The sequence below is a fragment of the Larus michahellis genome, chromosome 4 (assembly GCF_964199755.1).
Source record: "Larus michahellis chromosome 4, bLarMic1.1, whole genome shotgun sequence".
Classification (NCBI taxonomy): domain Eukaryota; kingdom Metazoa; phylum Chordata; class Aves; order Charadriiformes; family Laridae; genus Larus; species Larus michahellis.
The window spans coordinates 86288614-86305853 of record NC_133899.1 but is presented as its reverse complement, the minus strand read 5'-3'; the positions used below and the strand labels follow the sequence as shown (position 1 = coordinate 86305853).

Sequence of the window (17240 nt, the reverse complement as noted above, 5' to 3'; positions counted from 1 at the left end):
GCCTCTGTTCAGACTAACTGCCCTTTCTTCCAGGGGAGTCACAGGTAGGAGCCGTAAATGAGGATTAAGAGGTTTCAAGGAGAGAAGAACATGCAGTCCAAGCCTCCACGTGACAAAGACCGTCCCTCCTTCATCCCATCCAGTCGGGGCAGATTTAAGTGGGACCACACTGCTCTCCAGGGGCCTCCGTACCAGGGAAAGTCCAGAGCCGCCATCCTAGAGTCCAAAACTTCTTTTCAGCCCTCGCACTGGTGCCTTGCGCCGTCACTGGCCGTGGCAGCACTGGCAGGACAGTCGGCAGCTCAGTGTTCCCCATGCTTCGAAGCACTACTCTGGCCCACTGATCTCCGTAAGCACATTCAGGCTCTGCAGGATGTAGAAATTACCTCAGATCATTCTTGTAGCTTTCCACAACGCCGGGGAATTCTTTACACTTTGTTTGGAAATTACACAAAAGTCTGATGTGGGTTCATTCTAGCTTCGCAATTCACCTACGCGCTGAACTCTAAAACCATCCAACACCACAAGACACACAAACCAACAACTTGGTACCTAAGTCTCGTGAAGTACTTTTGCAAACGAACCGCTAAATCAGCCATACGATAACCGCAAAACCCTTACTGATCAGAACGGGTATACGGTTTGATAACCTCGGCCTTCAGCAGCAGCGCCAGCCTCTGCAGCTCCCCGTCCCCTCTCGCTGCGGCTGGTTCCTGCTTCCTCCGTCTCCCCTGTCGGGCCAGTACGGAGGACAGACGGTGAACAGGACTGGAGAACTGAACTGGGCTACACGGAGTTTCTCTTCCTCTCACTCCAGGGGCTTATTCCAAATTCCCCAATTATGTTACACGTACAACACAGACACACGTGGGAGAACAAAACAGTGGAGCAGAAGAGCGAGGGCTATTCGAGTTGGCAGTACCACCACCCCCAAAAAAAAAACCTGGGGGCAAAAAAGCCCTCATAAAACCACAGCTTCCTACACTTATTGCCATTATGAATTGATCAAGCAGTGACCTAAACAAGCTCTCAAACCACAGTGTGTGTTACAAGGGATGTTAGTTTGAGCAGCTTACAGCAGCCCCAGGTCACAGCTCCTTGAGAAGGCAGGGTGCAAATCAGATTGCTGACCCCTTTGGGAGCTCAGCATCACATCTGAAGGCAGTGATGAACCTTGACTAAGCGTGCAAGTGAATGCTTTCCTACCTTCGCTTCATCAGTGATTAAGCCATATAAAAAAGGCAGAAATACCACAAGGAAAAAGCATTTCAAAAAGGTATTTTGCCCTTTTTAGCAATATAGCTCAGTTTAGGAAAATATTCCACGGCATCTTAGTGTTTCTGCAAGGATAATAAAGACTTAAGCTCAAAAATCTTGATCCTGCTGAAACTTGTGACAAAACTTCACGCACTTCACTGTTTCAAAACAATTTCCCAGCAACAAACTGGCCTCAAATTTACATGATGGGGTAAGTACATAGCTCAGTGAAGACACAAGTTATTAAAGTTCTACTCGCTTACTGTTTTCATAAACATTTAGGTCAAGTGTTGCAGAGCGGCATCACAGAAAACTCCTCCAAGCTTCACTCCAAGAGAGTCAGGAGCAGCTCAGCTCCTTCTTACCGAGTGCAGGGAGCAGGAGGAGAAAGCAAGTAAACCTGTCAGTACAGGGAGGCGTCGATATGCCATTCCTCTGTAAAAACATCAGCACTGTAGAACCTTAAAAGTCCTTTTCAGACATTGTGTCACTACTAACAGCTAATATAACAGGAAATTTTAAGTCAAATAGTACACTAGCCAAAACACCACCAATATATACATATATAGAAAAGTTGCCAGGCTTAGCACAAAAATGAAAAACACCGCTGAAACATAGTGCAGTTTGTTCATACCATGCGCGGTCTAGAATCATGCATAATGTAACAGTGCAACTGCTAACAGCAGGCTCACAGAAGATAATTTACGCTTGTTTTTATGGACATGAGGAACTGATCTTTGAAGTTGTCCCTAATGAGATTCTGCTTGGCCCTAACAGCATCCTGAGAGAACGTGCTGGTTTTCTCCCCTGCATCCGGTGCATATTTATAACGCAGAATCCAGACCTATTTAAATTGCACGTGTGGACCGGTGTCCCCCCATGCCATCGCAAAGCCAGATTCTCACAGTGGGGGAAATACCTCCTAAAATGTCTCAATTTACCTTCAAGTCTTCTTTGTAATTACCCACACCACCTTTACTAATTAGTAAAAGATACACGGGGGTTAATGAATAAGGGCTTTTTTCTTCGTACAGTTGAACTGCTAACTTGATTAAGCTGCCAGGTCACTGGCAGCCGTACCACACGTTGCAGAAGACATGTCATAAGGCTCCTCAGAGAAAACAGAAGTGTAGCTGTGTAATGGATCAGAAGCCTTTATTTCAAAGACACAGGCAGCAGCATCAGTAAGACAAATAGAAAACATTTTTTGCTAAAGCAATGTAGTCATTGCTTTAATACTACACCCACCTGTTTTTAAAAGCCCTTTCCGTTATGAGATCTGCAAGAATCATTGAACCAACCCCACTAAAATCTCAAGTTGCAACTGATGCACAGCCACAACGCCGCCTACAACTAGGAGATACCGTAGTACAACTACCACAAATTGGCAACAAACGTAATGACATAATGTTCACGGAGACAGACCTCAACTCCATCATGCTCACAGATGAGCATGACGTCTGTAACTCACACGTATAGTAACACAACCCTTCTACAGTACTGGACCAAAAATGACCGCAAAAGTTCAACATTTAAAAACATTTATTTAAATGCTGCCTAACGTAACTTCCGTATGCAAGGCCTCGGAACACTGCTGCTAACAAGTGTCATTGCCCACTCTGAGCTTCCTAACCATACTTCTAGATACAGCCACCCATATACCATGGCTCTTGACTAGCACTGTTTCGAGCCAAAGTATTCAAGTAACCTAGAGCTGATTATCATTTAGAGGAATATACCGAAGTGCAAACTAAGGCAGTTCAGGAAATGTTTTTATGTGCCGTTCAATTGTTCCTCCTGCAGGATAACGGCCTTCAGGAGGGTGCTAAAATCAGAAGGCTGGGGATGGCAACTCCAGCAGCCACCCATGTGGCTGATACATAATATACCGTCAACAAGTCAACATTTTAGCTCTTAGTTCTCTGCCTTTTTCTGCTTGGAAAATAGAGAGGGGAAAAAAAAAAATTCCGTAAATTCTTTGAACATACCTGTCAGCCCTGTTCATGCCCTACAAATGCACACCAGTATATAGTTTAAGAGTAAATGACTCGGGAGAGATAGCAGGATACTTGATTTTTCATTTAGAGCTCATTGTCTACTCTGACCCTAAACAAACAGATATTCTACCCCCTGGCAGCTGTTTAGCGCCTTAAAAAAAAAAAACACAAAGGACTCCGCTCTAGTTCCTATAAAGACGTTCATGTAACAAAGACCACCACGGAAACTGGCGTTCTCTGAAGAAACTCTAGTTTGAATGGAGGCAGAGACTAATCTACCCTCCCGCTTCCACGTGAAGTCCCTACAGGTAAGAGACGGCAGTCGTTTGTGGGGAACTTATGAGGGAAGCTCTAACAGTAACTACAATAGCTCTGTGTGCATACGTGGAGAAAGAGAATTTGTTCCCAGTGCACTGCCTGACACCGCTCACAAGCGCACTAAGCCCCATAGAAGAAAAATTGTAAAGAATAAAAAAAAAAAAAAAAAAAAAAAGTGTGCCTTTAAAGCCGTGAGGTTCTGGGCACAGCACTGAACGGTTCAAATGACCCTGCCTCAGTACGTTAACGTACAACCTCTTGGTCAGCGTTGCCAGAGTCCCTTGTGAACAACTACAAGGCACGAGTCTGGAAGCTCAAAATCTAAAAAAGCTTTTGTTAGGAAAATAATAAAACACATACAAACCTGAAAGGCAGACTCCGACACTACTGCTGCAGCAATAATGTGCCACATAGTACTGCTACGCTTCATGCTAGAGCAAGATTGCCTTTAAACACACATGCAGACAGTAAAATGGTAACAAATGAAATACAGCTGCAGGTGCAAGGTGTGCTAAGAACTACACTTTAGGCCAACATCTTATCTCTGGTTATGTCTGGGTACTTGAGACCATTTATCCATTTCTCATCTTCCATTTAATTTGTATTAGTCACCTCCAGTACGTTCCTCTTGTATTTTATTGGGCAAGTGTCTGGACCCTAAAGAAATCGCATTGCCTTTTTATAACTAGATATCCAGAAAATTGCCACTTGTTGTACCAAATCTTCTACAGACCCACATTTAGTCTGAACTAATTGATAAAAAAAAAAAAACCTCTACCAACTTCCTGACTCTGTTTCATTTTACACCTTTTAACTCTGCACTGAATAAAATGATTCATAAAAGGTCTTTCCCATTCTGTAGAATGATGTCTTAAAAACCTAAGAGAAACACTGACTGACGATATCTTGCGTATCAGAGTAATAAATGATGGTATGAACAGACTACTAAGGAAGCCAGGTGATCCAAAGTTAATTTTCAACTTAAATTAATATTACTCTTGCCAATCTAGACTGAAAGAAAGGATTCTTCTCAGGAAAATATGCTCTGTATTAATGATGACTAAAATGAATGAGCCTGAAAACAAAAGAAAGTCCCCCTAAACATAGACCATTTAAATTCCTTGAAACTAATACCAGGATTTCCTTTCTCTAGTCTACTTACATACATTTTAAAAACAACCTCTTTTCTTGAAGGCATAAAATTTATGGTAATAGGTAACTAACAACAAACGATGAAAACTCCACGAGTTAAAGGTCTTCATTTTGTTGCCAAGATGATGTATCAGGTTCCGAGAGGAACAGTACGTGTGATCCCTCCATTAACACAGCGGCACTCTCACAAAGCAGCAATGCAAAGTAGCCGAGCAGAACACCGCTAAAGGTCACCGTGCAGAAGACTGGGGGGAAAAAAACCCACCCAACATATACCACGCCTAGGGGATTACCATCATCATATTAATTCTCAGAGGGTGCCTGAAACTTGTATTACAGTATTTGATCTGCGCAGCCTCATTATACAGACAGCATTTCTAGCAGAAAAACCACCTAAGAACTTTGTGCAAACAATTAAAATACCCTCCAAAAGGTCTAACGACTTGGAATATGAGTCATAACTCTCCTTCAGTAACCCAAAGAGGGTGTCCTAAGTGGAAGCTTTCAAGGTAGAGAATAATAATGACAGCAGAACAAAATTTGCTCTTCTTGTAAACGTGCCTTCCCCTGAAAGCTTTAAACATCACTACTCAATAAAAAGATGATGAAAAATCAATCACACATCAAAGAAATATAATCAAGATGAAAATAATTAATTTTTTAAAAATATCAAGTAATTTCAAAGGTTACACCCGAGTTCTATACAATTTTTTTAATGTATAATTTTGTATTTATTTAGTTTTAATTTATTCACTTCTTTCCACCAGGAAGAAGAGTGAATGCCTGGCTGGCTTGAAATTTACAATATAAACAAACAGTAAAGATGAAGTTTCCCTCTTCTTTATTATCTGTTAATTATCATAATCTTATATGTACATTGTTAACAGCCAGAGAAAAAAAATCTCTGAAAAGCATCCTGGCTTAAAATTGAGGGAGCCACTTCATCGGGCATCTCTTAAGTGACTGGCCCTGTCCCACTGGAAGCAATAACAGTGTCACTAATCACTGCATTTAACAAGCACAGGACAAGGCTCCTATTTATTAAATATGCTGGACCACATGAAATTTTAATTCTAAACAACGATTTTCCCCAAAACTACTGCTTCACCATTCACGGGAAAGAAAATAACCCTTCAGTAATTCTCACTGCTGGCCAAAAGTGAATGTGCTTTAAGAAACAAAGAAGCCCGGAGTAATTAAAAAATAATGACTTTTCTTTGTGCTCCCTATATAAAGGGAGCAGGAAGGAAGATATACTGGACTAGCACCTTTTTCTTCCCATAAACTGATACAATAGCTAAACATTTAGGAGTAATATGCTGACCCTGACGCTCCCAGTCACTACACTCAATTCCTTATACCAGAGAAATTGTAAACGTGGTAAATAGCAAGTTTCCTGGCTTACAAATACATCAGATAAAAGTCCCTCTATCACACTCCTTTTTCCTTCCCTCCCCCATTCTCTCTCCATCTGCTGCCCCCCTGGGAAGGGAGTGCTACACTTAATGGCTGTGTGCTTTTAAGTCTAATGCGCTGGATATAAGTTAATGCCCAGTACAGTAAGTGGGGACTCCGCTGCGAGGAAGCCTCCAGTCCTGTTTTTCCCTTGTCAACATCCAGTGGAATCTCTGTAGCCCTAATGTCAAGCAGCATGCAAGGAGGAGAGGGTCGGGGAATACGAAATCCACAGCCTGTGACAAAAACAAATCCTGCAAGACACCACATGGCACAATCATTTTAATAATCTTTTGTTAAAAACATTAAAAAGTTAGGGTTTTTTTTATTCGTGTCTCCCCTCAAGATAATGATTTAAATTTAGGAAATACACCCATTATAAAATAGGATGTATAAAAATAGGGGCAAGCTTTCCCCTGTCAGTGAAGACTACACCAGTGAACTCTGCTGACAGCATTCTGATCTACGAGAGCAGAGAAAGAAATAACACAGGCTTGATCCATCAGAGTTATGAAGAGGACAACCGAATTTGGGGATGACGGGTTGACCTGCTCTCTAGTTATCCTCTCTGCCCCCACCCTGAAAGCTCCAGCAGCACCACGCAACACCAATGCTCACCCACCAGCACTTTGTTCCAGCCAGTCTTCACGCAGCAGATCCTGCAGGATACATACAGCTGATGTGCTGGGAGAAATCTCCAGGTTTACGGAGGTTAAGACCAAGTTTTATGGTCAACTCTTCAGGAGAGAAATAAAATTACTCAACTCCAGGTACCTAACCTTTATTGTTTGATATCCAGACGTGGGGTTTTCCGCTCTAACCACTTGGTACTGCTCCAGGCGTGTTACCTGCTACTGTACACGGTACTGGGTACAAGATTATCATATGCTGTCTTTTTGTTTGAAAAAGGCATCATGATAAAAATCATTACATGAAGCCTGTTCACATTTACTACAAATAGAATTGTTGTGACTTCAGTGTTTCAAACACATACATGTTTTGGCCACAGCTTCCTCATTTTACAACTAAAACAACCAAGCACAGTATCACAAAACTTGCTCTCTGCAGTAAGACCTAAAAATTGCGATCTTAACGGCCTACATCAAAACTTAAAATGGGCAAGACCCCAATTTCCAAATCCCATCAAACAACACGCTCTTTTTATCTTCTGAAATATCTTCCATGAAATACGTGCAGGTATATATACAGACACGCTTACCTCCTTCCCCTATTTTGCCCTGCTCTGCATGCGTACGTTACAGAAAAGACCAGAGAGCCAGTAAGAGGCCTTCTGCAAGCAGCAACAACCATCGTGAAGTCCACGCATCTACAGTTGCATATGCCAAGTATGATTCAAACCACTGGAAACAAGAAGTCAAGGCTTCAAGGACCAAAGCTCACAATTTGCTGGAATCCTTTCTAGGGACTCGGAAAAACCTGGCACGAATTAAGAGGTGAATGATTTTACCATGCGAGACTGAGGGGGCTTCCTACCCACCACTGGCACTCCACTTTCTCAAGCAGCCATCACTGGGGCAGTGCAGGTAAGCAATCCCGAACGCCAAACTTTACTGTATTTTCAAAGAAGTAACTTTATAACTTGCTGTAAGAGATGTATGTTTTAAAGAAATCTCCCTGCCTCACGGTGTTTCTACAATGCCTAAGCACATTTATCTTAAGTTACGCCACGACATTTTACAGAATTCAAGACAAAACTCCTCAGGTGTTCCTTAGGGAAGACAAGGTGCTGGCCCCTCCCTCCATTTCTAAATTCTTCCACAGATACCCACGCTAGGCAACTGCCTGGGAAATTAAGCCACCTCTGTTGCATCAAGATTGGAAATGTAAACTCAAAAAGTTACAGTGCAACATTCCAGTAAAGAATCGATGTTTGTCACCAACGCTTCAGCACTTCTGAACCAGTCCTGCATCAAACATAATCAAGCTGCACACAGTAATTTAACACAGACCTCTAAATCCACTTTGTTTACAGGGCCTTCCTTTTGCTTATTTGTCCAACAAGATATTCAAACAAGGATTTTTAACATAAAATAACAAGGTGTGTGGTAGGCAGGTGCAGCACTTCCCTTGCGCTTGGAATAGCCACGTGTGACGGGGAACAGGCTCTCTCGTCACTGCTGGCAGGGATTCTGCTGCTAGGAGAAAATCATGAGCCACAACCTCTGCCATGGGATCTGCAGCGTGGGACCTGTCTTAACTCCCTGTGTGGAAATCCACGCTCTAGAAGTTGTTTTGCAGGATAGATTGCACTCTCACCCTTCAAGCATTAAACAAAAGCAAGAATCTGCTGCTTCCACAATGTCCCCACTGTCCCGATATTTAAAAGAAAGTAAATTAGAAGCTTCCAGTGCCACTACAACACCCTGATTGCAACGTATATCCATCTTTTTTGTCTGCTTCACAGCAAAGATCTCCCTCAGCGAGCAGTCTCCCTCCAGCCCAAGGTACTGTGGCAGGGAGTGCTGCTGCAGGAAGCATCCCTGGTCAGATCCCATCGCACAACTCCCACAACACAAGAAACACACAGTATATTGCGCATAGACGTGAAACCAAGTCAACTGTCACTCAGTATGACCGACCACTGAACGAACTACACAGGTAAAACTATAACGTAGAATGAGATCGTGGAATGAAAATTTCCGTTTACAGCTCTCAGCTACTGAAATGGGGCCTTACAATTGAAGTACTTGTTACTGAAGGCTTCTTTACATGATTAATACAGCATAAAAGAACATTAACATAGCATAAAAGAACATTAACATACGCGTGCATAAAAAAACAAATAATTTTCTTTCTTTCTCCCTCTCAGGGTTTACCACAGGGGACAGACTGACTCTACAAGGTGGTGTTTTAACAGCACGATTTCATCAATGAAGAAATAAGGTGAAGAAATAAATGTCCATCTCCTCCTTTCCTTGCCCCTCGGCTGATCCGTAAGCTCACTGCCCTCTCACCTGTGCTGCCCACCCCCGTAACCCACCACTGGTGAGGCTACACCAAGAAAGAAACAACTGAAAGCAGCTAATTGGAAAAAAAAAAAACAAAACCAAACAAACAAAAAACCCCATCAAAAACCACATCAAACAGCACCGAATGGACATTTTTAACCCAGACCATTTCAGTGGTATGACCTATACACCAGCCTCGCAAAAGGCCCTGCCAACGCTCCTGGGGAGGTAGCAAAGCATGTGGCACAGGGAGCAGCCGGGGAGCGGCAGGTTCAGCGCCGAAATCTGCGTATGGAGGAACTTCCAGCCCTGCAAGTAACCTACAGGTACGGCTTTCACATCCAGCCAGCCGGCGGTAATTGCCCGAGGCCCGTTCCTCGCACGGAGGGGCCGACTGATTGACTTGGGTAGGTATGGAGACTGCTCGGGCAGCCTCCTCCCGCCAGCGCGAGAGGTAAAGGGTTTTATCACCAATTTAAACCAGACCTGGCTTCCATCTTGGGACAGGGCAATCTGGAAATCTAGTAACTAATAGGGCAATGGTGACAAAAAATTATTTTAAACCTGTCCTACATTTATAATAATAATAATATTGGCACTTTTACAGCATCAGCCTTCCAGGGATGTCAGAACATTTTTTTTAAAGGCAGGTTGATATTATTCCTTTTTACAATGACAAAAAGAGAGGTCAAAAATTTAATGAATTTTTGAGTGAGTTTAGCATAACGCGACTACACTGCATAAATACAACACGAGGGGCCTAAATCTGAGTTTTAATTACAAAACTGCAATCTCCAAGCTGTGCATCACCTCTGCATGAACTTTCAGCATGCTCCACTCAAGCATCTCAAAATGCTTTAAATATAAAAGTATCTTCAGGAGAAAGTTTTAAATTTAAGTTCAGAATTTATTTTATGCTTAGATTTTGCAAAATCAGTAACTCAAAATCATTAAGATCAGTAGAAACCTGTCATTATTTAAACTCACACTGACATATGCGCTACCTCCAGTAAAACAGATTTCTTAATGACAGTTAAAAATAGCATCTTTGCAACTCGTCTTGCATTGTTCTATTGGAGGAGAGTCAGAAAATGCAATCAGTTAACGGCCCACTTCTTGAGTGGGGACTATTTATTTTGGGACAGCTGTACGGATTCTCACCTCCAGCTGTTTTCCTCCCGCGCCGCAGGGAGAGCTCAGCCGCTTCGGGGCAGCTGCTGAAGGGCTACTGCTGTTGGCTTAAGAAAAAACAGGTTTGTTTTACTTAAACGCGCCGGGTCGTGAACTGCGGCGTTTCATGGTGCCACTGAGGGACCAGCGAGGGAAAGGTGACTGAGACTGCACAGAGGTAAGCTGACTGTCAGCCGGTAAAAACCCCCGTGTCCAGAAGTAAAGCTCGAGCTTTAACTAGAGTCATTCAACATACTCATGTTTTCATGATTAGAGCTTAAAAGTAAACCGATTGTTTCAGGAAGTACTGGGTTTTTTCCATTTATTTAGAAAAATAAGTAGTGAAAAGGAACTTAGGAGGTCATGAGCTATGTATGCTTTTGTAAGAAGCATTATCGATGGACAGAGCAACACTCTCCACCAAAACTACGATCCGCTATCATATCAGCATCAACCGAAATAGCCTGCCCAGTCACAGCAGGTATAGCTAACCAGCTTAAGACTGAATCTCTGTATTCTCTCAACCAGTGTTATTACATGTACGAACTCCGCTATTCTGTAAATGTCAAATGAGTCCATATTCCACTACTGCCAACTCTTTCCCCCTCCCCCTAAATATCACACACCTCACATGAAACGGAAGTTGAGAATATTACAAAGCAAATGCATGATTTCCCACTAATCTCAGTGGGAGTTTATAAAACCCATTAAATGCAGGATGGTTTCCCCAAGAAAAAAAAAAATACGCAAGATCCTATTTCTCAAGGTTAGTAGTCTAATAAGATCTCTGGGTTTTAACAATTTAAGGCTTCGTCACAGCTGAAAGTTTCTCCTTCTATGATTATACAGCTATATTTTTATATTATTATTATTATATATACACATTTACACATACTCATACACTTAAATACTTTATTCAACTATACATATATATTTCTACTGATATAAAACTCTGTTTATACTCTTTGTTTTAAAATCAGAATACCCACATGGGGAATTACTCCAGTACAGAAAAGACAGTAAAATTATATAGTTACAGATTGTTCAATGTATCTCTAGGTATGAATAAACTAATTTAGAAGACTTCTGCTCCGGCACAGAAACCTCTGTCTTCCTCATTCCCCTACTACTGAATTTAAACCATACCAGTGTTCTAACGTGTACTCCAAGTATGCTAAAAACAAGCCACCGAGCCATTCTGGTGAGACTGGAGGAAAGCTAATGAACTCCTCTAAAGGGCTCAGCCTGCAGCAGCTCAGGCTACAGCTAGTTTATCCCCACAAAACTCCCTCGCCCGCACCAGCTGGGCCTATTTAAACAGGCATTTTCCACAACAGATACAAATAGTTTATTTCACCCCCCCCTTTTTTCCCCCCCAGAAAGTAAATGGGGTGTTGTAACCAAATAGGAAGATTTTTCACTCTGGTTAAAACCTACGAAAATAGTTTTCCACTTGGATTTGTCCCATTTTCTTCTGAGCTCCTTTCCATTGGTCTGAGGAAAAAAACGAGCGAGATGGGAAGGTTCCACCAAACTGAGCCTTAGTAATTCCTGTCAATTAAAATGGTTTAAAGACCCACTGTGGTGGCTGCTGCAAAGTTGCAGAGTTAAAAGAAAAAAAAAAAGTCTTACCAAAAAAAAAAAAGAGAGAACAACCTAAGCAAACGAAGAATATACCAAATGAATTAAATTTTCTTCTAAGTTTGGTCATTTTTACTTTTTTTTCTACTGTTTGTTTACAATAGTAGATATTTTCTCTCTCTCTCTCTACTTTGAGGCTGTGGTTTCGCAGGATGAAGCCCCGAAGCGTACCTGCTGCCATGCCAGCTCCTCCCGCCTCTGCCCTTCCCGTCCCCCGCCGGCACCCTACCGCTGCTCACTGCTATCGTTGGCACCGCTGACCGTAGCCTCATAGGGAACATCTCAAGGGTCTAAACAGGCTTAAAAGCTTTCTCTTCTCTTTCCTTTTTTAAAACAAACAAACAAACAACCAAAAAAAACCCTAACCTGATAATACTTGACAGCACTACACCGAAGGAACAAGAAGCATTTGTCTCCTGAAGTCACAATTCCCAACAAAAAATGGGAAAATATGAAGACTTTCAGAAGAATAATAATCTTTAAGAAGCAAAGGGAGGCATATCATAATTGTGATTATTTTGCAGCTGCCCCTTAAAGCAGGGAACTAAGGTGATGCAGTTAATTAAAACTAACTGAAAGTAAACATGACTTGTACAAAGCATTCAAATACAGACATTTTATAACAACTTCAGAAACTAAGTGAAACCTGCGGGTGGGAGCATTGCTTCAAGATGACAAAATATTTAACATGATATCCCTTTATCCAAAATAATTGTACAGTAAAAATCGCCTTTAGAACACCTGTTCAAACATTAATTAGGAGAGAAATAAAATATAAACACAGGACAAAACTGATTGGAGAGTCATACTATACCAGAGCTTAAGTAACTGACAAAACTGCTGTCACAGACCAAGCAAAGGGAGCTTTAATGCACTGTTATTTACCTGATTTAAACAGATTGACTGAGAAGTGCTGGTGTAAAAATACATATAGAGATGACAAAAGAGAACTGCATCCCTGCTGATCAAACTACATGGCACCGTCATGTGAAAGGCAGAAAATGAAAGCGGGAGAACAAGCGCAGGACACGTGTCCCACGGCACAGGCGGAGTAATGCCAGTAGTGCCTTAACCACCAGGTTTACGCTGGTGACGCTCCGCAGACTCTCCATCGACTCTGCGCGAGAGGGGAGTTGGGCCCGAAGGATACCAGAACCAGAAACGGCTCAGTGCATGCCAAGAATCCAGTTCTCACCTTTGCACATCAAGATGCATACCCACGAAGAAATTACTTTTAAAAAACCTATTTTCTTCAGGAAATATTTCCTTATGCTGCATCCAGCCACCGACGTACAGTATGCAGCAGGGCCCTGTAACAATATATCGCCCTGCTATTCACATACATGTCATAACGCTCAGTTCCCGTGTTGCTTTTGCTCCTTTCTTATCATCCCATGATTTTTTAAATAATTTTTTCACTAGAGAAGAATAAAACTTCCTCAAGATCCCTCTTAGAAAAAGGAAAACTACAAACGCATGTATTACTTCAAGACAGCAAAAAAATCAAAGCAGGCTGTAAAACCAAATCAAATCAAACAACCCTGGCAGCTGCAGCAATGTGGCACTGGCAAAGATACAACAGGGTAAAAAAGAGCATGGTTTCTTTGTTAATACTGCTTTTGGGACTGCATTTTTACCAATTTTCCGTTCAGGTTTCTCGCTTGATGACATCCCCTCTCAGAAACACGCACAACGCTTCCATTACAAAACATTGGGAAGGCAAATAAGGACCCCTTCTGAGGCCACCACACCATCTAAGTCCCTCCTCCCCAGAAATAATGGTACGGTTCTCGCCATCACACAAACCCGCAGCCACAGTCATACCACAGTCATATCATCTTCACTTCCTCGCTTTCCTCCACCCCCAACTCTAAACACCCGGAAGGATCCTGTTATTTTTTCCTCAACAGGATTTCTAAAACCCATCATTTGCCACCCAGACCTACACCTGAGCTCACCTCCTGCTCCGCAACGTTGTCTTCTTTGCTTCCATTGTAAATCTGAGACTAAACAATCCCCTTCCAATTGTTCTAAATTTTGACCTCCCATTTAGTATGCCACGCCTTTCCTTGAAACCAAATTACTGATTTTAAGAAAGCTACAGTATTTCTGAGTAATTTCCGAGTTAAAAATCCTTTAAAATACTGTCACTGTATTGTACTTTATAGTTTCAGTATTTATTTCAATGACACATTTTCTTCAAACCAGTAAAATATCTTTTTACGACATCTGTCAAGTCCATATCGTTTAAGACATACACAAATTAGCTGTATAAATGTTTGTGAGTTTTTGAAACAAAACACGAGCAATTTTTACAACGTTGAATGCCACACTCAGTCGGCCCTAAAATCAGCTCCCACTGAAATCAATGTCACTAAGAAGGGGCTCTTTTAAACTGCTTTCTGCATTTCTTTTGTTTGTTCTGACATGTCCTTAATGTCAGTCAGAAGTGCAGTCTGGAGTGCAAAACATGCAACAGAAATTTGCTGACAAAAGGTCTGAAAAGGGCATGAAGAAATGGAAACTTTTCTAAAAGAAGAGTTACATCATCGCCGTAGTAATAAATCAAATGTAATTAACGAAAACTTTTTCCACCTTGAAAAGCCACAGGCAGGACAGACGCTCTTCAGCATCCTTCCTAAAGTTGCCTTTAGGAAGATTGTAACCACAAGAAATCCTATTAGAAGGTGCTGAACTCCTACATTGTGACTCTTCCGGCAGGCTTCTACATAACAAAAATGCAATGAAGTACCATACAACTTTTTCCCCCTTATTATGCAAAATCCTTATCAAATTCAATGGTGTGACATCGTCCAAAATCCTGACTAACAATGGCGCGCAGGAGGTCAAGAGATGTCGTCTTTGTTTTAGTTTCACGTGCTTTGCAGTCTATTAATGTTAACAAAAAAAAAAAAAAAAAAGAACCTTCACAGAAATAACCGATAAAGATCAAACTTAACTAAACAATGGGAAGGAAATTCAGAGTTAAAACTGGTACTTAGCTCTTAAGGCAAACCATTGTGCCTGGGCACCGCGCAGCGGAATGATCCCGCGGGTCACACAATCCCCAGGAATAACAAGGTGAGGTAAGAAGCCGGCAGCTCCCCGCTTCCCATGCTTTTCTTGGTTTAAGCTCGGGGCAGGGACGCCGGTTTTAAGGAGGTTATTTGTATTTCTTGGGAGGAACCACCGGGCAGCCCCCGACTCCTTTGTGCGGCGGGTTACGAGTGGAATGCAGCATGCGGCACACGTTCCACTCGCAACCGGGAGGACAAAGGATTCAGTGATCGGGGGGGACAATTAGTCCCAATTAGGCCTATTTCGCAGCTGAGTGTAAGGGCTGGGGGAAGGGAGCTTAAATTTTAAAGCAATGGGTCCCTCAGGCGAGTTAAAGCGAGATCAGTAAAGTGACAAGTTTCAGAAAATGTACCCTATTAGTCATCGTCGGGGCAAGTTTCCCGAAGTCGGTGGCACGGCGCCTCAGGCAGCAAGAGTTATCTCCAGGAGATGATGGAGCAGTGTTTCTCAAACACGCCGTGGAAGAAATTTGATAACCATTTTGCCTATTAGCTAATGTGACTAACCAATTTTTCCAGTCTTCAACCCACTCCTCCAGCAGCCATCTCAGCTCCGAGGCACACTTTTGCAGGCGCACAGGCAGGCACACACAAAGGCCACGTCAGGAATACTCACATATGCACATGCGGAGGCTGGAACCTGCTCTGATTGATGTTGTAGTGCGTGAACGCCTGCGTTGGGTTGGAGCTGTATTCATCCACCGTAATGGTAACTTTGCCTTGTGAAGGAATTCCATGAGCCATCCTTCCTCCTTATGGACATGAGCAGCTCACAACTTCCCAAGGCCAGGAGCGGGGTAGGGCATCGTGTTCCAGGCGGCTCCCGACTCCCAGCAGCTCCTCATCAACTCCACGGACCTCTGCCAGGAGAGAAAGACAGCACACACTGCTAGCAACTCAAAGGAGACGTGAACATTCACAGACACATCACTCCAGCCTCTCCCCACTTCCATTCAAAGATCTTTTTCTATATTTTTGATGTACCCATCCCCCAACTCTCTAAGTGTTACTATTCACATTTTTTCTTTAATTACCTCATCATTTAACTCCATCATCATTAAACACATCCAAAGGACGAATGCTTAAAGTAAGGCTCTACCTTCGGGGGGGTTGGGGAATCTGTGTTGAAAGCTCCAGTTAAATACTCCACATTTACTATTCTTTATTTTAAATAACATCTTGTGCTAGTTGCAACCATGAAAATTAACAAGTGGACCCAGTTTTCTGAAGGACAAATGGCTCTCCCCAAACACGCACGCCTGTTTTCAAGGCCCTGTTTCAGCTTTACAAAATAAGTTACATCTGAGAGACTTACGAGAAGCCGATGCAAAGCAGAAAGAAAATTTTGCAGTTGCAGAGCAAAAGGTACACCCAAATACTTTTGAATCAAAGCATTTATCCATCCTGAGAACTGCTAGTATCCAGACAACATTAGCAAAATATCCATGTTTTAGCACGCTAGCAATGAAACTGGTTTGGATTCCTCACCAGACAGTAAGTAATGATTTATCTGACAGATTTAAGTGCGATTTTCTGCATAAATATTTCTGCATAAGATGAAAGAAATATGCTCTTCCCTCTCTAGGCATCCCTATCTTTTTCACTTCTTCAAAGTGCTCTTAAACATATTTTGCATTAAGACTGGAAGCGTTCTATAATATGAGCGCAAGCCCGATAGCCAGAAACTTCCCAAACCTGATCTCTGTTGAGTTCCCCGCACAGAATCTGAGCTTCAATTTCTTCAATCGATAAACTGGGGATACCTCAGCTGCCTTCCTTTCAGAGGGACTTTGTGAGAATTGATCAGCTGATGTTCGAAGAACACTTTCAAGCTGAGCAACTCTTTAAAAGCCCAGTTTACGAGGCAGAGCCTCAGCTGGGGCACGCTGTCCTAGCTGCAAGGACTTGCATGAAACCAGGACACTTTGCATCAGTTGATCCCCCCGACTTTAGTCGCCAGACACAATAGTGGATTTTTTCATATCTGTGTGTAATTCACAAAAGTAAACCGGTGCTTACTGGGAAGACAAAGAGATAGGTAAGCAAAGAGAATGACTTGAGCCCTAAGCATCAAACTAAGCAGTATTTTTCCAGTGTGATTTTCCTGGACTTCTCTTAGCTCCCAGATAGAAATGTGTTTGCCATGTGTAACGTTAAACATTTGGAATCTTTGATTTGTATTCAAAATATATTTTTAATACAAA

General features: G+C 42.3%; 1 protein-coding gene across 5 annotated transcripts in view; it reads right to left on the bottom strand.

Annotated features, from left to right (window-relative positions):
* The window catches only part of MPPED2 (metallophosphoesterase domain containing 2), a 134797-nt gene that overhangs the window by 89475 nt on the left and 28082 nt on the right, over positions 1-17240 (bottom strand). For all 5 annotated transcript variants that reach the window (XM_074586240.1, XM_074586239.1, XM_074586242.1 and 2 more), the window contains one exon: positions 15653-15896. In XM_074586240.1, coding sequence (XP_074442341.1) covers positions 15653-15780 — 128 coding nt within the window. In that variant the 5' untranslated portion in view covers positions 15781-15896. The remainder of the gene's footprint in view (positions 1-15652; positions 15897-17240) is intronic.